At 33.0% G+C, this 23,444-nt stretch overlaps 3 protein-coding genes across 3 annotated transcripts; 2 read left to right on the top strand and 1 right to left on the bottom strand.

Annotated features, from left to right (window-relative positions):
• Positions 1 to 8,337: 8,337 nt before the first annotated feature.
• Positions 8,338 to 10,912, bottom strand: LOC125826353 (uncharacterized). Its single transcript, XM_049505659.1, has 3 exons — positions 9,919 to 10,912; positions 9,337 to 9,720; positions 8,338 to 9,098 (listed from the first exon to the last, which is right to left on the bottom strand). Exons 1-3 carry the CDS (start codon positions 10,910 to 10,912, stop codon positions 8,338 to 8,340), a joined length of 2,139 nt encoding a protein of 712 aa, XP_049361616.1.
• A 2,452-nt stretch (positions 10,913 to 13,364) lies between these two features.
• Positions 13,365 to 17,481, top strand: LOC125827049 (uncharacterized). The gene is made up of 4 exons (XM_049506408.1): positions 13,365 to 14,077; positions 14,875 to 15,050; positions 16,384 to 16,454; positions 16,582 to 17,481. The coding sequence occupies exons 1-4, from the start codon at positions 13,409 to 13,411 to the stop codon at positions 16,797 to 16,799; spliced, it is 1,134 nt and encodes a 377-aa protein (XP_049362365.1). The 5' UTR covers positions 13,365 to 13,408; the 3' UTR covers positions 16,800 to 17,481.
• A 550-nt stretch (positions 17,482 to 18,031) lies between these two features.
• On the top strand, positions 18,032 to 19,528 carry LOC125826541 (pentatricopeptide repeat-containing protein At1g31790). Its single transcript, XM_049505893.1, has one exon. The coding sequence runs from the start codon at positions 18,120 to 18,122 to the stop codon at positions 19,371 to 19,373; it is 1,254 nt and encodes a 417-aa protein (XP_049361850.1). The 5' UTR covers positions 18,032 to 18,119; the 3' UTR covers positions 19,374 to 19,528.
• Positions 19,529 to 23,444: the final 3,916 nt, after the last annotated feature.

The following is a 23,444-nucleotide window of genomic DNA, read 5'->3' as shown; positions in this document are numbered from 1 at the left end:
TTCAATATTTGCCTTTCTTGTAGTAATTCATTAATCTACTCTTCTTCAATAGTCTCAAGCATGGATATAGTTGTCTTTTTTTGTTCTTAATATAAATTTTCTAGTTATAGCTTCAATTTTTGTTTGTTATGCTAATTGTGGTATTCATATAATTAGTTTGTGCGTATTTCGATTAATTTTAGAGAATCTCACCAATACATAATTATTGGATAACTTTGTTTATCAAGACGATCTCTAGCATAAAATTAGTGGTCCAAATATATAAATTTGTTACTATACAAGATTCATGGATTTAATTGACAAATAGTCATTTTTGGTCAATTCATCTTTAGCCAACATTTTAAAGTTTAGCCATTTTATAATCGGAATTTTGTTTTTAGGACACAACTAAATTCAGTTTTGAGACCTAATAGCATAAGAAAATAAGAAAATTGTGGAGTGCATATAGCTTTCTAGCGATAGTAATTGAAAATGATTAGAAAGTAGAGGAATATTCTTAATACAGTCGAAATATTAAAGATAATCAAAGTAAAAGAAACAACAATAAGATAGGACACTGAAAGCATGCGAGCTCCCATTTCATCCACCTTAATCTAATACAATGTGCTACGTCTTCGTCGGTCTCCTTATTTCCTTAGATTATAGATGGTAATAAACACGTGTATTTTTCATGCAGGGGGCAATCAATCTATTTTGTCTTGTAACCCATTTCTTATGCGCATGAGATCACTCTTTTTTTACTAGCTTTTTACAAATTTAATAATAGACAATTCAATGTATGAAGGGAAATTTTTTGGTTCCCCAATCAACGAGAGACACCTTGTCTATCACATATGACAAGAAAGAACAAAAGGAAAAAGATTCACAAAAGGCATAAACATAACTCTAAACTTAACTTTAACTAATAACTATGACCTTTAACTTTACCGATACACAAGTAGACATTTTAACTATTTAAAACTTACACAAATAAACACTCCAATCCTAATTACAAAATGCGAGAAATACACCCAAATCACGTGTGTCAATAGTAAATGTAATATCACAAAAATTATAAAATCAAATCAGAAGGAAGATCTCTCAAATTATCCTATTAATTACTTAATGTGATGCAATGAAAATTATAAAATCAAATCAGAAAGAAGATCTCTCAAATTATCCTATTACTTAATGTAATGCAATGAAAATTATAAAATCAAATCAGAAGGAAGATCTCTCAAATTATCCTATTACTTAATGTAATGCAATGAAAATTATAAAATAAAATCAGAAGAAAGATCTCTCAAATTATCCTATTACCTAATGTGATGCAATGAGATGGAGATTTGCACACGCTTGTTTTCATAATCTTATAGTTTAAATAGACCAACTTAACCCTAATCTCTTTATCTAAGAATTCTTGCAAATTACTACTACTAAATAAAAGTTGGGATCAACTAATATCATGAAGTCTATCATAAAGTTGGGATTATGTTTTGTTATTATAATATTGATGATGGTATTAGATGGCGCAAATGGATTTTCTGATGTTCAAAGATGTGCAAATGCTTGTATTACCAAGTGTGGCACTACTAATCTTCAATGTTACAATGATTGTCTACATCGTTGTGTCAAGCTTCTTCTATAGATCCATTTGTTCATTTCTCCCTTCTTTAGGTAAATGAAAAGCGGAGAACAGACTGAATAAATTAGATTCGAAATTTGAAGTTCATGTGTTTATTATATTGACTTCAAGTTATTATTATAATATTTATTAGAATTATTACTATAATGTCTTCAAAGTTGTGCAATTTGAATATTCATTCATGTTTGTTGGGATTTTTTTTAATTTTTAATTTTTATTTAATTATATCGGTTGGCAAATTTATAGGTGGAGATTGATTTAATATGAAAACTTTTGTTTGACCACGTATTGTGCATGAGTTAATGTTCGAGGTCACTTATCATTTTATAATATATTGCATTATATTATATTTTAAAGATTAATTTGATATTTAAATAAATTGAATCATTTTTTGTGTTTTATAATATCATACACCAACAATACAAGGACTAAGTTTATAATATTACATAAATGAAATAAAATACAAAAAAGATACATTGTAAAATTAACACCAACAATCTATCTAGTATAATCTCATAAGTGTGATCCGTAGAGGATCATAAGTAAGGTGTGACGTCTTTGGAGCAACGCACAACTAAGGTTTGAAGAAGTTGAAATGTAGGCAATAGAATTTACTCGTCTTACATAGGCAATAGATTTTACTCTTAAGTAGCATGTGGTTACATCAAATTAATTACGTATCTAGTACCTCCAAGAGGTAGTGGTAAGATCTACGTACATTCTATCCTCTCCAAATCCCATTTAGTAGATTTCACTGGGTATATTATTGTTGTTGTTATAGTAGTTTTATATGATTATATATACTTTCAAAAATTAAAGAATTGCATGATGTGTGCTTGTTTTCTACTAAACAAGGCTCTTCTCAATGAGAGTGACATGAATAATACTCAATCACTGTATAATAGTTGTAGATATATGTCATATTCATCTACATGTATTATTCTTGCCACCCAACAATCGTTCAACAGACTACTTTTTATAATGTCAGTCACATGAGATGCTCAACAAAGGTTGATTAGATTCTTCGACCTCAATAAATTCGGCTTCAATTAAGTGTTTAGAATGAAAAATCAAGTATGTGATAAGAACACTTTTCTTTTAATAAGATTATTATGGAAATTAATGAAGCGTGATATAGCGTCCATATATCAAATGCTTATAACATGAGAACTAACGCAACTAACGTTTCCACAAATTTTGCCTAATTTTCTGAATACAATGCATATTGAATGACATTCAATTTTGAGACCTAATTCAATTTCTGAATACAATGCATATTGAATGACACATTCAATTTCTGAATACATAGCATATTGCTTAAATTTATTATTTTTGGTCCGATAATTCATCTAATTTGGCCTACGTATTAAAGTTTAGACGTTTTATAATCGTTTTTTTAGGTGCATTCAATTTTGAGACCTACTATCATAAGAAAATCATGGAGTCCAGACTTTCCTTTATAAGTAGTTGGGTAATGGATATCTTTCTAGTGATAGTAATTGAACATGAGCAAATCGAACGGAAAACCGAACCAAATCGCAAATCGAGTCAACCCGAAAAATAAACTGACTAGTGGTTTGGTTTTGAAAAAAAACCCCCAACTATATTTGGGTTGGTTTGGTTTTAACTAAAAAAAATCAACCAGAGACCAAACCAACCCGACATTATATATATAATTTTAAAATTTTATTTTATACATAAAAATATTTACTTTGATATAATTTTTAAACATTTCTTATACTTTTTCATAGTTTTTATCTTTTAATATATTATTTCAAGTTTGAAACTTAGAATTATGAATGGGCCAATAAAGATTATAGTCCACAGATGTTGGTAATAATAACAACGCTTAAATCAAAATCAAATTAATACTAATGCAAAAAGAAAATCAATTCAACACTAAGAATGACAATAATATTGAATATTTGTTCTTTAGTTTTACATTGGTTTAGACAATTAAAATACATACTCTAATTTTAATTTCCTTTAATATTTAGTCATGTAACTAATACTTATTAAACTTAATTTTAGCATGATTTAGTACTTTTAAATTATGATCATTTTCATTATGACTTGTTAATTTGCAATATTTGTTTTACTTGATTTCATTATTATTATTTTTGTTGGATATTTTAGTGTCATTAACCATATCATATTGTGTTATATTTTTAAGAAACATCTTAGATAATTGTATTTTGGTAGGACTAAAGAAATATTTGAAGTACAATTAAATTATATGTTTGTATGAATACTTTACCGGAAAAACCTGAAAAAACCCGAGGTTGAAAAACCCAAATTTTATTGGTTTGGTTTGGTTTATAAATTTAAAAATCCGACACAAATGGTTTGGTTTGATATTTAAAAAACCCGAACCAACCCGGCCATGTACACCCCTAATCCCTAGTATCAACAATACAAATACAAAGACCAACTAAAGTAATAGAAACAATAAGAGGAATTAAATCGAAGCATAAGATAGGACACTTGATGCATACGAGCCTCTATTTCATACACCTCAATCCAATACAATGTGTCACGTCTTCGTCAATCTTCTTATTTCCTTGGATTATAAATGGTTATAGACACATATATTTTGCGTGCAAGGGACATGCAATCAATTTGTCTTGTCTTGCAAGCTATTTCTTGTATGCGCAAGATCACTCTCTTTACAAACTTACTAATAGACAATTCAATATAAGGGGAAACGTTTTCTTCTCCAATCAACGAAGGACACTTTATCTTTTACATACGACAAGTAAGAACAAAAGAAAAAAGATCCACAAAAATAAAAATGGCAACCCGGTGGTGATGGTGGTGGGGTAACTTGAAGTATATATAATTAATTAAGAGATAATTTGAGGCAGATAAACATAATAACACAAACATAAGGGAGATTGGTGTGAAATTATCTAATTAATTAACACTACAATTACAAAAATAATATTTAGCGACAATATATATGCACATTAACAAAGAGTGTTAAAACCCAATTATTAGCATTAATATAATTGCCATCAGATCCAATGTCGCTATAGGCTTTAGAGACATTTACAAAGAGTCATAATTGCCTCTAAAAACATATATTTAATGACAATTAAGCTATTATCAATTGTCGTTAATTAATTACCGCTAAAGATTATTTATGGTATAGTGTAATATGATGCAATGAGATGGAGATTTGCTCACGCTTCTTTCCATAATCTTATAACTTAAATAGACCAGCTTAACCCTAATCTCTTTTATCTAAGAATTCTTGCAAATTATACAATGAAGTTTATGATAAAGTTGGGATTAGGTTTTTTTATTATAATATTATTGATGATGGTATTAGATGCAAAAGGATTATCTGATGTTCAAAGATGTGCAAACGCTTGTATTACCAAGTGTGGCATTACTAATCTTCAATGTTACAATGCTTGTCTACATCGTTGTGTTAAACCTTTTGTGGGGAGACAAGATCAAATCGAAATCAAAATTTGAAGTTTATGTCTACTTAATATTCAAATTTGTTTTATAAATTTGCCTCATTTTCTGAATAAAATGCATATTGAATGACATATATTAACTTTCTTCATTCAATATTTGCCTTTCTTGTAGTAATTCATTAATCTACTCTTCTTCAATAGTCTCAAGCATGGATATAATTGTCTTTTTTTGTTCTTATTATAAATTTTCTGGTTATAGCTTCAATTTTTGTTTGTTATGCCAATTGTGGTATTCATATAATTAGTTTGTGCGCATTTCGATTAGTTTTAGAGAATCTCACCAATATATAATTATTGGATAACTTTGTTCATCAAGACGATAACTAGTGGTCCAAATATATAAATTTATTACTATACAAGATTCATGGATGAAATTGACAAATAGTTATTTTTGGTCTGCTAATTCATCTTTAGCCAACATTTTAAAGTTTAGCCATTTTATGATCGGAATTTTGTTTTTAGGACATAACTAAATTCAGTTTTGAGACCTAATAGCATAAGAAAATAAAAAAATCGTGGAGTGCATAAAATCCTTTAGAAATAGTTGGGTAGCTTTCTAGTGATAGTAATTGAAAATGATCAGAAAGTAGGGGACTATTCCTAATATGGTCATTAGAAATATTGAAGATAACCAAAGTAAAAGAAACAACAATAAGATAGGACACTAAATGCATGCAAGCTCCCATTTCATCCACCTTAATCTAATACAATGTGCTACGTCTTCGTCGATTTCCTTATTTCCTTAGATTATAGACGGTAATAAACACATGTATTTTGCGTGCGAGGGGGCAATCAATCTATTTTATCTTGCAAGTCCATTTCTTATGCGCACGAGATCACTCTTTTTCTACTAGCTTTTTACAAATTTAATAATAGACAATTCTATGTATGAATGGAAATTTTTTTCTTCCCCAATCAGCGAGACACCTTGTCTATCACATATGACAAGAAAGAACAAAAGAAAAAAGATTCACAAAAATAAAAGGCATATGATACATAAACATAACCCTAAACTTAACTTTAACTAACAACTATGACCTTTAACTTTACCAGTACACAAGTAGACATTTGAACTATTTAAAACTTACACAAATAAACACTCCAATCCTAATTACAAAATGCGAGAAATACACCCAAATCACGTGTGTCAATAGTAAATGTAATATCACAAAAATTATAAAATCAAATCAGAAGGAAGATCTCTCAAATTATCCTATTAATTACTTAATGTGATGCAATGAAAATTATAAAATCAAATCACAAGGAAGATCTCTCAAATTATCCTATTACTTAATGTAATGCAATGAAAATTATAAAATCAAATCAGAAAGAAGATCTCTCAAATTATCCTATTACTTAATGTAATGCAATGAAAATTATAAAATAAAATCAGAAGAAAGATCTCTCAAATTATCCTATTACTTCATGTAAGGCAATGAAAATTATAAAATCAAATCAGAAGAAAGATCTCTCAAATTATCCTATTACCTAATGTGATGCAATGAGATGGAGATTTGCACACGCTTCTTTTCATAACCTTATAGTTTAAATAGATCAACTTAACCCTAATCTCGTTATCTAAGAATTCTTGCAAATTACTACTACTAAATAAAAATTGGGATCAACTTATATCATGAAGTTTATCATAAAGTTGGGATTATGTTTTGTTATTATATTATTGATGATGGTATTAGATGGCGCAAATGGATTTTCTGATGTTCAAAGATGTGCAAATGCTTGTATTACCAAGTGTGGCACTACTAATCTTCAATGTTACAATGATTGTCTACATCGTTGTGTTAAGCTTCTTCTATAGATCCATTTGTTCACTTTCTGTTTGCTCATTTCTCCCTTCTTTAGGTAAATAAAAAGCGGAGAACAGACTGAATAAATTAGATTCGAAATTTGAAGTTCATGTATTTACTATATTGACTTCAAGTTATTATTATAATATTTATTAAAATTATAACTATAATGTGCTTCAAAGTTGTGTAATTTGAATTTTCATTCATGTTTGTTGGGATTTTTTTTAAAGTTATATCGGTTGGCAAATTTATAGGTGGAGATTGATTTAATAAGAAAACTCACTTAATTATCATTAAATAATATATTGCATTATATTATATTTTTAAAGATTAATTTAAGATTTAAATAAATTGAATAATTTTTTTGTCATTTTTTAATATCATACACCAACAATATAAGGTCTAAGTTTATAATATTACATAAATGAAATAAAATACAAAAATAGATACATTGTAAAATTAACACCAATAATATATCTAATATAATCTCATAAGTGTGATCCGAAGAGGATCATAAGTGAGGTGTGACGTCTTTGGAGCAACGCACAATTGAGGTCCGAAGAAGATAATTAAAATGTAGATAATAGATTTTACTCTTACATAGGCAATAGATTTTATTCTTAAGTAACATGTGGTATACATCAAATTAATTACGTATCTAATACCTCCATGCATGAGGTAGTGGTAAGGTTTGCGTACAATCTACCCTCTCCAAATCTCATTTAGTGGATTTTACTGGATCTATTGTTGTTTGTTGTTGTATAATAGTTGTAGATATATGTCATATTCATCTACATGCATTATTATTGCCACCCGACAATCGTTCAACGAGCTACTTTTATAATGTCAGTCACATGAAGTTGCTCAACAAAAATCGATTAGATCTTCGACCTCAATAATTTCGGCTTCAATTAAGTGTTTAGAATGAGAAATCAAGTATGTGGTCAAGAACACTTTTCTTTTAATGAGTTATTTTTTTAATAAGATTATTATGGAAATTAATGAAGCGTGATAAAGTGTCCATATATCCAATGCTTATAACATGAGAACTAACGCAACTAACGTTTCCATAAATTTTGCCTAATTTTCTGAATACAATGCATATTGAATGACACATTCAATTTTGAAACCTAATTCAATTTTTGAATACATAGAATATTGCTTAAATTTGTTATTTTTGGTCCGCTAATTTAGACGTTTTATAATATTTTTTAGGCGCATTCAATTTTGAGACCTTTTTTTTTTGGTAATTAATGTGTATTATTATTTACCAAGTAGAATGTTTGTACAAAACTCTTGATTAGTTGGAGCAGCAAGCCTCACAACTGGATAACAACCTATCCTACAATTATAAAGGTTGACGAACCTATGGATAGAAATTCATAGTAACTAACTTCTTTGCTAGCTTGATCCTCATGGATCCTCAAACATGGATCTCCTGGATAATTTGTCGCACCTGTTTTCGACCTTCAAAAAACACCCTGGAGTTCCTCTCAAGCCAAATACCGTATATCTTTGCTTGTATGCTATGTCCAGTTGCATGTGTAATTGCCCACTTTTTCTCCTCCTGCCAAGTACAAAGACCTCTAGAAATACCCTGCCATTGTAGCAGCTTGCTCCAGATCCACCCTGAGTAAGTACATTCAAAGAACAAATGATTATGACTCTCATTAACCTGGTTACGTAGAGAACATGAAGCTGAATCCAGTGCACCCCATTGCATTAATCGATCTCTAGTAAGCAACTTCTCCAAGATAGCAATTTGTAATATGAATATCCACTTTGGACATCCCAAATTGTTACATATAAGTCTCCTCCAGTTCACTTTAGGCGTTACATTCCCCATGAGAACATAAACCTTAGAAAAGCTAGTTTGCCTCATTAATTCTGGTTCAGTCCTGCTAATAGCATCCAAATACTTCTTTGCATTTAGGATTTTTTTCACCATCCATGAAGCCTGCTCAGACTTAGCTTTCCATATGCATCCATATTTTATATAGTATGTATGTACCCATATGACCCATAGCTTGTCTTTCGTTGTACATACATTCCACAAGAGCTTGCAAAGTGCAGCCTTATTCCACATATGGAGATCCAGTAGATTCATCCCTCTGGCAACCTTAGGATGACACAACTTTTCCCATGCTACAAGTGCCTTCTTTGAATGACCTTTTTTGGTACTTCCTACATACAGATTCTATCATTTGAATGACCTTTTTTGGTATTAAGAAAATTTGTGACCAATATATCTGAATAGCAAACAATACACTCTTAATAAGTTGGATCCTGCCTGCGTAAGAGAGAAATTTTGTTGTCTATGAAGTAATTCTGCCTAGTATCTTTTCAAGCAGTGGTTGGCATTGGGTGACAGTAAGCTTCTTGGAACTCAAAGGTACCCCGAGGTATTTAAAGGGCATCTCACCTCTTACAAATCCCAGAGTATTGAGTATAGCCTCCTGGTCCCCGTGTGGTACCCTTCCAAAATAAATGGAACTTTTATCACGATTGGCCTGCAACCCTGAAGCTTGTGAGAACTCCAAGAAGCACTCATACATTAGTTTAACAGACCCTTCATCCTCCCTACTGAACAACAAGTCATCTGCAAAACTTAGTTGGATAATGTTGAGTTTTTCACATTTTGGGTGGAAATTGAAGTCTGAAATTCTCTTAAGCCTCTTCAAAATTCTCGTGAAATATTCCATTACTAGCACAAAGAGATACCGAGATAAATGATCACTTTGTCTTAGGCCCTTTTTTGCAGGGAAGGATAGAGTAGGATTACCATTCACCAGGATAGAATATGAAACTGTGGATACACATTGCATGATCCAATGCACAAATGTCTTGGGAAAATTTAAACCTTCGAGGACCTATTTTAAATATATCCACTCAACTGAGTCGTAGGCCTTTTTCATGTCAATCTTAAGCATACACCTAGGGGACATCCCTTTCCTTCCATAGTGTTTCACCAGTTCATGGCTTAGGATAATATTGTCCACTATACCTTTACTGGGTACAAAAGCTGACGGATTATTATCAATTAGCATATCCATCACACCTCTCAGTCTATTCGTAATGACTTTAGAAATAATCTTGTACAAAGTGGTGCAACAGGCTATAGGTCTGAATTCAGTTACTTTGGAAGGGTTCTGAATCTTTGGAATCAGAGTAATATTAGTACAATTTATAGGTTGATACATAATACCTGACTTGAAAAACTCCATCACAACATCCTGGATATCAGGCCCTACAACTTGCCAAGCCTTCTTAAAAAAATATGCATTCATGCCGTCACAACCCGGAGCCTTATTGTCCCATATAGCCCATAAAATATCATGTATTTCCTCCTTAGTGACAGGTTGGATGAGCCTCAACTGGTGTTCTCTATGCAGGATTGTTCCTTCTTTGATAGTGGTCGGGTTAATAGCAGAGATTTGCGTTGCAGCAGTGCCTAGCAAGCCTCTATAGAACAATGTAACCTCCTTCTCAATTTCCTCTTGTTTCTGTAACATTGTTCCTGATAGTGAGACCATCTTATTGATGCTATTTTGTGCCACTCTATTCTTTATGTTAACAAAGAAAAATGAGTTGTTTTCATCCCCTAATTTCAACAAATTTACCCTTGATTTTTGTTTAAGTATACTCTCTTCAACCAAGTTCCATTTTTCCAGCTCACCCCTTAGTGCCTTCTCGTGCGCAAAAGCTACATCCTGGTGATCAGTTCTCATACTTTCTTGCAGTTCTGCAATGCAAGTCCTAGCAGTTTTTATTTTCTCAGCAACATTTCGAAATTCCTTAGTATTCTTGAGTCTCATCCAGACGCCGTGCATACCTCTCTTCTGTGTATTACACCTCCATGCTTCCACCACAAGTGGTATAAATTCTTTATGCTCAGCAAGACAATTTAAGAATTTAAACGATTTGGTTGATCTACATCTTTGCTCCTGGAATACTACACTCAACGGTGAATGATCAGAAACACCTGGATCCATGACCATTCCTCAATTTGAGTTATGTGATGTATCTAATCTGAGTTAACTAGGGCTCTATCAATAGTGCTGAATACATGGGAATTGGTCCATGTAAAATTACGACCAACTTGCTTTAAATCTACCGTTCCAGTGTCATGTAGATATTCTTTAAAGTCACCCATTTCAACCTCCAATACAGGACTCCCAACAAGCCTGTCATTTATACTCGCAACAACATTATAATCCCCCATAGCTAGCCAAGGCCCTTGGTATGTGCTATGTATACTTCTTAGCTTATCCCATAAAGGTTTCCTTTCAGCTATAGTGTGCAATTCATATACAGCTGTAAAATCAAAATTGATATTCAACCTATTAATCTCAATACTCCCATGAATTAGTTGTGCAGTCATTTGATGGACTGCGAAACTGATTCTATTTGGATCCCAACAAATTAAAATTCTACCCTTATTTCTATAATTAGAGTTATCACACCATGTCCACCGATTAGCAATTTTCTTCATGATCGTTGGGTTCCTATTTACGTTAACTCTATGCTCGATTACAGCTACAAGAGCAATATCATTACTATTCAAAAAATTCTTTAACTCCTTCTGCTTATAGACACCATTTAGGCCTCTAACATTCCAAGAGGTAATCTTTATTGATTTGGCACCCTCCAGGCTCCATCACATCTCTCCGTTGCCCCTGTATATCATAGTAGCTTTGGTACATATCTCCCATCTCCGTTAGTGAGCTGAAAGTACCCTTAGTGATCTTGGTAGCTTTGTCCACATAGTGTGAGACTTTACTACCGGATTTATCTGTCACTAGTTGCCATGGCGTCGCTTCCTGATTAGTATTGTCCTGGTTGCTTGGCTTTTAGTAACCCCTGATCATTTTGCTCATTGAACTGCAGTTCCATACAAATTTGGTTGCTTGGCTTTCCCACCTGATTAATCAGGGCCATTACTAGTGTCAGGTACAATAGTTCTCTTCTTGTTGTGCCTCACTTGCTTCAGCTTTGGAGCTCTTTACAAATTAATAATAGACAATTCAATATAAGAAGATAATTCCTTAATCAACGAGGGACACTTTGTTTTTCACATATAGGACAAGAACAAAAGAAAAGAAAATCCACAAAAATAAAAATGGCAACCGGGTGGTGGGTGTGGGGTAACTTGAAGTGTACATAACTAATTAAGAGATAATTTCAGAGAGATAAACATAATATCACAAAGATAAGGGAGATTAGTGTGCAATACTGAAATTATCCAATTTATTAACACTACAATAATAAAATAATATTTAGCGACAATAAATATGCAGTAACAAAGAGTGTTAAAGCCTTTACCAACATTAGTTAACTGTCATTAGGTCCAATATCGTTATAGACTTTATGGACATTTACAGAGACTCCTAGCTAATTGCCTCTAAAAATAAAGTATTTAACAAAAATTAAGCTTTTATCCACTGTCGTTAATTAATTACCGCTAAAAAATATTCTTAGTGTAATGTAATATGATGCAGTGAGATGGAGATTTGCTCACGCTGCTTTCCATAATCTTATAGCTTAAATAGACCAGCTTAACCCTAATCTCTTTTTCTAAGAATTCTTGCAATTATTACTATTTACTACTACTAAACAAAAGTTGGGATCAACTTATATTATGAAGTTTATGATAAAGTTGGGATTAGATTTTGTTATTATAATATTATTGATGATGGTATTAGATGCAAAAGAATTATCTGATGTTCAAAGATGTGCAAACGCTTGTATTACCAAGTGTGGCATTACTAATCTTCAATGTTACAATGCTTGTCTACATCGTTGTGTTAAACCTTTTGTAGGGAGACAAGATCAAATCGAAATCAAAATTTGAAGTTTATGAATGATGAATATCTACTTAATGTTCGAATGATAGTCATTTCTTATTTTATAATGTATGATATTATATTATAAAATTAATATAATATTTAAATAAATTGTATTTCATTGATTCATAGTATCACATATTAATAATATGAAAAATAAACTTATACTATTATAGAGATAAAATAAAATACATGATAGAATTAACATCAATATAATAACATATTCGATAATCAATATAAAATCATAAATAAGGTGTGTAGTCCGAAGATAATGAGACCTACTCGATCCATAAGTAAGGTGTGAAGTCCCATAAATTAAGTCGAAAGAAGGATAAAATTTTCGCAATAGATTTTAACCCTTAAACATAATGTGACAACATTTTCTTTGATGATCGTGGTGTCGCGAGTCCGGACAAACTTTTGCAGCAACATGTATCATTAGGTAATAATCAGCTAGTATTTTTTGTCTTGACGGGGGAATTAAATTCCAGACCTCATAATTTTTAACCAATTCATTGAACACTAGGTCACGCCAAAAAATGTGACAACATCAAAGTAATTATTATATGAATGCATAATTAGTAAATTACAAGCTTCTACTCTACAGACTCTGTAAATTGTAAACTAGCAGAGGGTTTAAGCTGCACAGCCATGGAAGAAGAAGGACCCATACAAAACCTCTGGCAAGAAGTTCGAGATCTAACCCTAGGCACTTCAACCCAAATCAACCACCTCTCTACCCCACCCACCCCCCTCCAATTCCTCCGTGATTACGTTTCCCCCAACAAGCCTTGCCTCATTTCCAACGCCGTAAACCACTGGCCAGCCACCACTCTATGGCAATCAACTCATTATCTAACCAATACCCTTTCTTCTTCCACTGTTTCACTTCACCTCACTCCTACAGGCCGTGCTGATGCACTTTCCCCAAACCCCATTTCCCCTTCTTCACTCTGTTTCGCTTCTGCTGAAGTGAAGCATCTTCCTTTTCCTGATGCGTTGACCCGGGTATTGGAATCTGAGATGGGTTGTGTGGGTTATTTGCAGCAGCAGAATGATTGCTTTCGGAGTGAGTATGGGGCGTTGAGTAAAGATTGTGATTCTGATTTTGCTTGGGCTTCTGAGGCTTTTGGGTGTTTACCTGAAGCGGTGAATCTTTGGATTGGGAATGAGTTGTCTGAGACTTCGTTTCATAAGGATCATTATGAGAATATTTATGCTGTTGTCTCTGGGGAGAAGCATTTTTTGCTTCTTCCTCCTACTGATGTTCATAGGATGTATATTCGTGAGTATCCTGCTGCCGAGTACCACTATTCCCAGGTTCCATATTTTTTTCTTTAATGTACTTGTTATGCGCTTGAAGCTTGGTTCGGTTTTATATGTGAAATTCTAGGAAATGAATGCATTTGTAGAGCTGCTTTATGGTTTATATATGTTGATGTGTTCCTATCAAAGTAGCAATTTTGCCTTATGTCCTTGTAGTTTTAATGGATTTTTGTATGGATTCTTGAATTGTAGCACTTTGTGATGTGTTTGCGTTGATGGGTTGCTATGTTAATAGCAATTTGGTTTTAATTCGTTGCGGAGAACTCAAATCTCAGCTTTAGTTTACTGTCTTGTTCTTTAATGTATTCATATGTTATGCAGTTGAAATTTGTCGGGTTTTTATTGTGAATTCTTGCTCTAGGATTGAATGCCGCTTTATGATGTATTTGTGATGATGGATTGCAATGAAGATGTTATTAGCTAAGACTTTTCAAATATAGAAAGTTGTCATTCTTCTTTTTGGGATTGGACCAAAAGAAAAGAGTATCACATAAAAAGACACGGAGGATGTTTGGTACACATACATATAGCGGTTTTTGAGTTGTAGCCAGTAGCTCGGAAGAAATAGTTACTAAAAGCTAGTTGTTGTAGCAGTTTACCACTGCCCAGGTTCCATTTTTTCCTTTCATGTATTTTTTGGAAGTTCAACACGTTTGTAGTGCTTTGTGATGTATATGTTTAGCTGACTGGTCATGCCCCACTGAATTAGGAATTTGGTTATAATTCATTTCAGATAACTTGAATTTCAGTACAATGTATTGTTCAATTGTGCTGACATGTGTTGTTTATAGGATACTGGGAAGTTCTCTTTGGAACTGGAGGAACCAGTGAGGAATGTCCTGTGGTGCAGTGTTAATCCATACCCTTCACCTGAGTTGAAAGAGAAGGAAATGACCAAGTTTCCCTTATATTTCAATGGACCAAGACCATTTGAAGTTACAGTCAAGGCAGGCGAAATTCTTTACTTGTAAGCTTTCACGATTATCTTTACTTATCTCTTTGTTCATTTCGTCTTGAGTTTCCCCTTCTTAACACTAGGTCTAGTCATTGGTCTCTTGATTGCATTACATTGTTGATGATGCTGATGTTTCTCAAAGCAGCTTTGGGCATTTGCCTCTATTTTCATCCCCATCCCAGGGAAAAAAAAAAGAAGGTTCAATGAGACATATTATCTCCTTTTTATTAGGTGCTAGTTTGAGAGTTATTACACATCATCTTTGCAATGCAAGTAACAATTTACCGAAAAGTACTGTCATTTTCATTTTATTGTTTTCTTCATAAACTTTAGCGTCAACAACGGATCAATTCTCATTCAATAAGTTTATTATTTTTGAAATTGAAATTTCCAATTAGCCCCAAAGTTTTTGCTAAATAAATTGGGCTGGAATTTTAAAGTTCAAACAATTAATTGAACTTAGTGCCCGTTCGGATTAACTTTATTTAGGTGCTTTTAAGCCAAAATAACTTTTAAGCAGTTTTGAAGTGTTTGGGTACGGTTAAAAAGTGCTTATAAGTACTTATGTTTAAGTCAAAATAACAAAAATAAGCCAAAAGACAATCCAAACAGGCCCTTACTTTATTCTCACTGCAATTAGTAAACCCAATTAGCAAAATTAGATGAAGATAGTTAATGGCTAGCTGAAGCTTGTTTTGGCTAATGGATGGATATGTAGCAAGAATGAACTCAATATGATATGCATGTAGACTTCCTTCATTATTCTTTCTTGACAGCTCGAATGCCATGCCATTTTCCGCTAATCAAGCATCTAAAATTATTATCCTTACTTCATTAGTCAGCAAAAATTGCTCTCTTCATTGAGTAGTCGGGACTACCGTCATTGTTCCCAAGAACCTTTGCACAGTTTTGTCTTATATTTTTACTCTACTCATCTTCTTCCTCTTTATTTCGGCAGTTACAATTCCTTTCATCTATCATGTTTGTATAATTTGATATGGTGCAATAATTATAGTCTTCTCCTGGCATTAAACAGGATTTTTTTAAGCGAACCTATATTGCCGAATTACCAAAACAAACCTCAAATTTCAGCTTTAGATTCTTGTAATTTGGCAATTCAGTCCGGCTCTCAATTTGATTTTCAAACATTCAGTGATTTGGTACAGTTTTCAGTTTTTACAAAAGATTACTGAACAAACCAAAATCATGCCTAACACCTGCTTTGCTTATCAGATAGATTTTTGGGCATTTTTAGAACCTTTTTTTTTGCATTTCATGATGAGAGCGGTAGCCTTACTTAGTGGTGTTAAACTAACCATCTTACTCTTTTACACAAATTATCCAGGCCAAGCATGTGGTTTCACCATGTTAAACAGAGCCCAGACAGCAGAGGACTCACCATCGCTGTAAACTACTGTAATAATCTTCTCCTATTTAAGCAAAAGCTGAAAGGAAGAAAAGAGGACAGAAAAAGAAAGCCTTATCTCATTCTCTTTCTTTCCTTTACAAGGATACTGGAACTAAACTGCTGTTTATCTGACAGGGTATGACATGCGATTTGATATCAAATATGCTTACTTCAACTTCTTGCAATCGCTGCCGCATTCCATGCTGTGTGATCCTGCATCATCTGGAAAATTAGGCTTGGAGTCGCAACATAATTCATCTATATGTAACTCTGAAGATGAATCCAGCATGGGCGACGTCACTGCTTCTGCAAATGATAATTTAGTACATCATCCTGATACTGCAGAAAAATAAGTATCACTCACTGTTAGGAGCCCAATGGCGAAGAGAAGCAAAGGAAATTTTGAGTTCACTGAGATCCAATTCTTCAAGCATCGCTTGTTTCCCTATTATATCCTGGAGAAGTTGCAGACTGTTTTTGACCTGAGATGGGAAAGCTGAAAAGAAACTGTCCCGTCATGATTGTCCTACTGTCGTCAAGTCAACTCTGAATTAATCAGCAAGGTGAGCCCTCAATGTGCCATTTGATATCCAAGTGACACACTACCCGTGATGGGGGATTCAGGTGTCCTAATCTGCATATTAAGTTTATTTTGCATGTTATCGGCAAGGAAAGGTCTAATCTGATTCGTTTGAAGAAGCCATAGTTCTGAAAAGGCTTGCGCTTTGTAGGTTTCTTCTTTCAAGCCATGCCAATCATCACTTGTCATGGAAACGCGACATTAGGATGTCCCCAAATCTCCTCAAAAGATGCAAAGCCGGAGCTCATGGCTGTTGCCATAGATTAGAGCAGAGTGTACTATTTTGAGCTTACAACAGAAGTGCAAAAATCACATTCCAATATTTGACTATCTATTGTATGCATCTTTACTGATTTATCTGGGATGAAAGTGCCTTCTGGATTGTGTAACATTTGTTAAAAATGGATAAAGCCAATGCTGGAATACTTGTTATAAATTCATCATTTTGCAGTTTACACCTCACTCATATATGCGTTGTTAATTCAGAGGTCTCAAGTTTAAGCCATTAATCCTCAACCAAACATAGTATTCCAATGCCCTTGTTTCAATTTGTGACGTTCTTTTTTTTTGTTGGGTACCAAAAGAATGTTATAATTTCTTATTAAGATTTTCTTTTTATTAAAATAAGATAATTCATAACCACACAAGTATCTATAACTTATTTTAAATTACATATCTCAAAATTTCTTTTATTCTTAAATTTCACATCCAATCAAACACCGATAGGTTTATTATTTTATGTTGCAATTATTTTTAATCCCTCCTGCCAACATATTTCACATGTTACTATTGCCTAGATATTATTAAGTGGTTGTTTGGACATAAAAATTACAGTATATTGGAGTTGGTTTTGAATTTCTGAATGATTTGGAGTGAAAATAATTTCTTTATCTGAAATTTCGAAAAATTGTAGTAATAATTACTATAATTTTGTGTTCAAATAGTTTCCAATATAATATTTGAAAAAAACCGAAAAATATCTGTGGACAAACCGCCACTAAATTGTGAAGTATTTATAGTTGATTCCAACTGAATTTGGCGCCTAGTAATTTTCTTCACTATGAATTCTAGTAAACAATCCTTCTAAAAATCAATGGCGATCGCATCATCCTACCCAAAACCACCATTGTTGCATACCAACATCACTTCAAAAAACTCCAAGAAATGGATACCCATCACTACCCATTCCATTTCCAACACCCCCCTTCAATTCCAATTGCCTCTACATAAACCTCACTACAAAATACACCAACCCATTAAGCCAGAGATCAAGAAAACTACAAACCCAAGTTGCACAATCTCTGATGTTTTAAGGCTAATGGATAGTCTTGGCCTTAACATACCAGTTGACGTATACGTTTCCCTAATCAAAGAATGCACTGAATCTCGTGACCCTTTAAACGCGGTTGAAGTCTATGAGCATATTTGTAAAAGTGATGTTGTTCCTAGCTTGCCGTTACTGAATCGTTTGTTGCTGATGCTTGTGTTTTGTGGTTGTTTTGAACATGCCCGCCAACTGTTTGATAAAATGCGTGTGAGAAATTCTAAGTCTTGGGCTGCGATGATCGCGGGGTGTGTTGAAAATGGGGAGTATGAAGGAGCTTTGCGTTTGTTTATGGAGATGCAGAGTGAGGCGGGGAACTTGTGTAAGTGTGGTGATTTAATTGATGATGGGATATTGGTGTGTGTTCTTAAGGCTTGTGTGGAAATGATGAATTTGGAACTTGGGAAACAGATTCACGGATGGTTATTGAAGTTGGGTAATTGTGAAAGTATGGCTTTGAGTAGTTTTTTGATCAAATTTTATGGGGAATTTGGTTGTTTAGAAAGCGCGGATAATGTGTTTGATCATGTTCCACATTGTAATACAGTTGTTTGGACAGCTAGAATTGGCAATTTGTGTAAAGAGGAACAGTTTGAAGGCGCGATAAGGATTTTCAGGGAGATGGTAAGAGAAGGAGTGAAGAAAAATAGTTTTACATTTTCTAGTATTCTTAAAGCTTGTGGGAAGTTGAGGGATGCTGGATGTTGTGGTCAACAGGTTCATGCTACTTCCGTCAAGGTAGGACTTGATACGGATAGTTATGTGCGGTGTAGCTTGATCGACATGTATGGTAAATATGGGTTGCTAACGGACGCTCGGAGGGTTTTCAATGCACGAGAGGATAAGAGCAATATTGCCTGCTGGAATGCAATGTTGATGGGATGTATACAACATGGCTTTGGTGTTGAAGCCATGAAGGTTCTCTATGAGATGAAAGAAGCTGGTTTGCAGCCACATGAATCTTTGATTAATGAAGTGTTGTTGGTTTGTGGCAGTAGTAATATCGAGAAAATGAATGCTTGACTTAGGAATATATCTTAGTTTCCATGAAGATGATTTGCTTGATCACGGATTTTTTCATGGAAAACAATGCAGGCGCCAACACCAATGTATTGGCTAATCTCTCTAGTCTCCTTGATGAGTTTGTTGCATTTGAAGTATCAACAAGGGTATGTATATAATAATGCGATGAAGAGATGTTAAGCAATCTTGCACATGAAATATCTCTTAGTTTCCTATGAATCTATGAAGTTGATTTGCAAGATCAACGATCAACACACTGGCTGATATCTCTAGTTTCCTTGATGTCATTGACTTGATGAGTTAGTTGCATATCAAGGATCAACAAGGGTATGTATATAATAATGCTCTGTGGAGTTGTTAACAAGTTATAGCACTATACTGTACCACATTTGGCATGTGGCCGAGCTAACATATACTGGAAGTTTTTGTTAATACTCAGTCTATGTGGCACAGAAGTACAAGTATATTACAAATATCCAAATATTGGTTGTTGAAAATTTAAAATTAGTTCGATGATCTTCGATCCTGAAAAACATGCAGCTGTTATGATTTAGTATGACAATGGATCAGTGGGGGCACAAAAGTTATTGCTTGATGATTTGGTGGCTGACCATGTGGGGCATAGCGAGTCTACTTACTTTGGCATAAGTGCATATTGATGAGACATTGCCCTGGGTGAACTCGAGCATATGGACTACTGGACTTGGTAATGCAGGAGAACCCAAATAATGAGCAAGATCAGTTTTGTGGCAAATCCAAGACTAAGTAGATATACTTGTTCTTGCGGTGGCATTAATCAGCTGATGGTTATTGTGAGATTTCTGACTGCACAATCTCTCTCTCTCTCTCTATATATATATATGAGCATTATCATAGTTGTTCGTGTGCTCGAATCTAATTTAGTTCATTGCAAGCTAGGGATGCTGAATTATGAGAAGGAACTAAAGGTAACCTTAAGTAGTTGGATGCACACAGAGTCAGTGTTCTAATGTTGATATTATTTACAAAATGTGGTTGCAAAATGATACATTGTCTATACATATATGTATAATTTACATGTCAAATATTTTGCAGTCTTTGATAAGATATTAAGACATGTAGTCGTTGGTATGAGAGATAAGGGGTAATAATCCTAGGATTATTTTGTCTTGTGTTTGGTTAGAGGTATTAGTTAGTCCCGCCCATCATTTATACCATAGTGATGGGATATGTTATCCCATATATTTGGAGCGACAACTAATTCCATGGGATAATTTTGTTTTTCCTATCTTCAATACCAAACGACCCCATAGAGATTATTTGCTCTATAAGTCCATGGGATACCTATATCGTTCTTTGCTCTATTTGTTGTGCTTTCTGGTTTTGGCATTTGATCATTTGTTTACATTTCATCGCTTACCATATGGTAATGTTTCAATGGCAGAGAAATCAAACAAGAGTTGCTCTCTGTTTGACCTTCCTTTTTGGTTCCCACATCTTCTATTGTTCTTTTCGTATATCCATACCTCCTTCCCATATTGAAAGTTTTCTAGAGGAAAATGCAAATGTAATAGTTATCAATAAGTCTCTTGTCATTGTAAAGTTTCATAGTGATCTGGTAAGGACTCCTTCATAAAATGGTGTGTTGAAAGGAAAAACGATGGTTAACAAACTCAACGTCTTCATTTGTTGCTTGGTTTGCCTTTTCCACGAGTCTTAAAGGTACGAATATGCTATCATTTGTCGCGAATCATATTCATTTCATATTAGACACTTTACCATGAAAATATGTTGTTACTTTTGTGTAGTATAAGTTTCATTAGGCGATGGACCTATATTTGATCGAAATTATATTTGTTAGAGTGAGTCAAAGTTCCACATTGATTGGGGAAGAGACTAATGGTCTGCTTATATGGACTTGGACAATCCTCCCCTCATGAGCTAGTTTTTTGGGTTGAAGTATTCCCAGGTGCCATAATGCGTGAGGTGGGTGTTGAAGAATGAAAAAAAGTCTCACATTGATGAACAATCCTCCTCCCTTTGAAGCGGCTTAACTCAACCTCAAAAGTGAATTAAAAGGACGATCATTATCTGCTCCTTTTGAAGGAGCGTCGTCGTAAGCTGTTGAACTTTTACAATTTCTCTTAAAGAATGCATTGGTTTTGTTAACACTTCATCGCTTATGATAAACCATATGGTAATGTTTCAATGACAGAGAAATCAAACAAGAGTTGCTCTCTGTTTGGCCTTCCTTTTTTGTTCATGTTGTTGGTTTTTGTTCATGTTGTTGGTTTGTGGTAAGTTATACATGAATAACTTACCCTCTAACTAATTACAAAACGTGATATCACTTACGGAAAATTTAATATCTGCGTATTCACCTTCAAACCAACTATCAAACCAATCTCTTAATATTCAATTTAGAAATTTATTGCTATGTTGATGGGGAGTTGTTCTTCCTATAATCTACCACAAGATAATAGGGTAATCACAAAAATAATTGGTAGTACATTCAACCCCACCATTTGGATGAAATTTCCTCAAGTGGGCTGGCTTGATCAGAGGTTGATGTAATATTAAAAGTACGAGTTCACTTGAATTCAGTAATTTATTTTGACCGACAGTCCGTAAGGTCTCTCATGTGGGAGATCTAGAATGAATTCAGTCTCCATCCGCTACTCAATCATAAATTCGTCACATGAAGCTTCCTTATTACAATTTACATCTTCTGTGTGGTTTGCGAGCTATCGCAGTGAACAAGTTATCACAAAGTGCTTAGTCACAATCAATAATTCAGCATAAGAAAAATGTCTTGCATTATTTTTCTTGGCTAGTTCAAATGCCAGCCTCTAAAGTTGGTACGATTTCTGTAGATATTTGTCGTTCCCTTTGTCTCAATTTTTGTAGCACTTTAAATTTTAATTATAAATTTAATATAGAAGTTTGAAATTTTTGAAATAAAATTTGTATATTTGAAAACTATGTAATTTATCTTAAATAAATCACAATAATTAAATATTTAAAAATATATAATTTTTTTGATAAAATTAAATTTGATTAATTTTTAAAATTGCAATTATGTCACATAAATTGGATTGAAGGAGTAGTACTACTAATAGAAAGCTGGCCAATAAAAATTTTAGGTACGTTCTGTGTCTTTAATTTCCTCCACCACAAGAAAAACATTTGACACTACATTTTCACCTGTTGATATTTTGGTACAATCTTGTCCTCTTTAGGTGAAAAGATTGATTCAAAATTTAAAATTTTAGCACGATTAATTATTTAGAAATTTCTTAGAACTTGGAATTATTTGAGCTAATGCTACTAGATTTAAAAGGACTCACGTGTTACATACTATGTCTGCCTCTGCTTGTGAATAATAATCGAGTTGATTTATCAGATTCTCATTCAATTAACAGTTATTATTTTAAATAATTATATTTTTTTTAAATGAAATTGAAAAAAAAAAGATGATACTTTTAGATAATATCTATTAAACGAATAGTCATATGATAAATGACATGTCAATTATTGTAGTGAAAGATTTGTGAGGCTATAAATGAAAATATATATTTTTGAAACATAAGTGATTTTCTGGTGTTTAATTATTAAATACTTAGATAATTTTCAAAGAAGATATTTTTTTGCGAAAAAAGAAAACAATGTCTTCTCTTAATTATGATCGAACGTTTTCTTCGTAATTATTACGTATAGTTACTCTAATCAATGCTCAGATAATACTATCAATACTCTCTCCGTCCGTTTTACTTGTCAAATTTTGATTAAACACACCTCTTAAGAAAACATAGAGTCTTAAACATATTTACTCAGTACATTTTCAAAGAATTAATTCAATGTTAATAAATTAAGAATATAATATGAGGAAAAAAAAATTGTCCTTTGTTGATTTGTCAAAAAATGATAAGTAAAAAGAGAGATTAAATTAGAAAATATTTGACAAGTAAATAGAGATGGAGGAAGTATTTAGTATTCAAAAGTTCCATCAAAATTTTCTAATATTGTCGATATTAATCTTTAATAAATGAAGTATTAAAAAAAAAATCATGACAAATTACAAGAAAGACTTAT

Source organism: Solanum verrucosum, unplaced genomic scaffold (genome assembly GCF_900185275.1).
Source record: "Solanum verrucosum unplaced genomic scaffold, falcon-dt-bn FXZP01000060.1, whole genome shotgun sequence".
In the NCBI taxonomy this organism is placed as follows: domain Eukaryota; kingdom Viridiplantae; phylum Streptophyta; class Magnoliopsida; order Solanales; family Solanaceae; genus Solanum; species Solanum verrucosum.
Note: the sequence above shows the minus strand (reverse complement) of the source record. Positions and strands in the feature narration are given on the sequence as shown.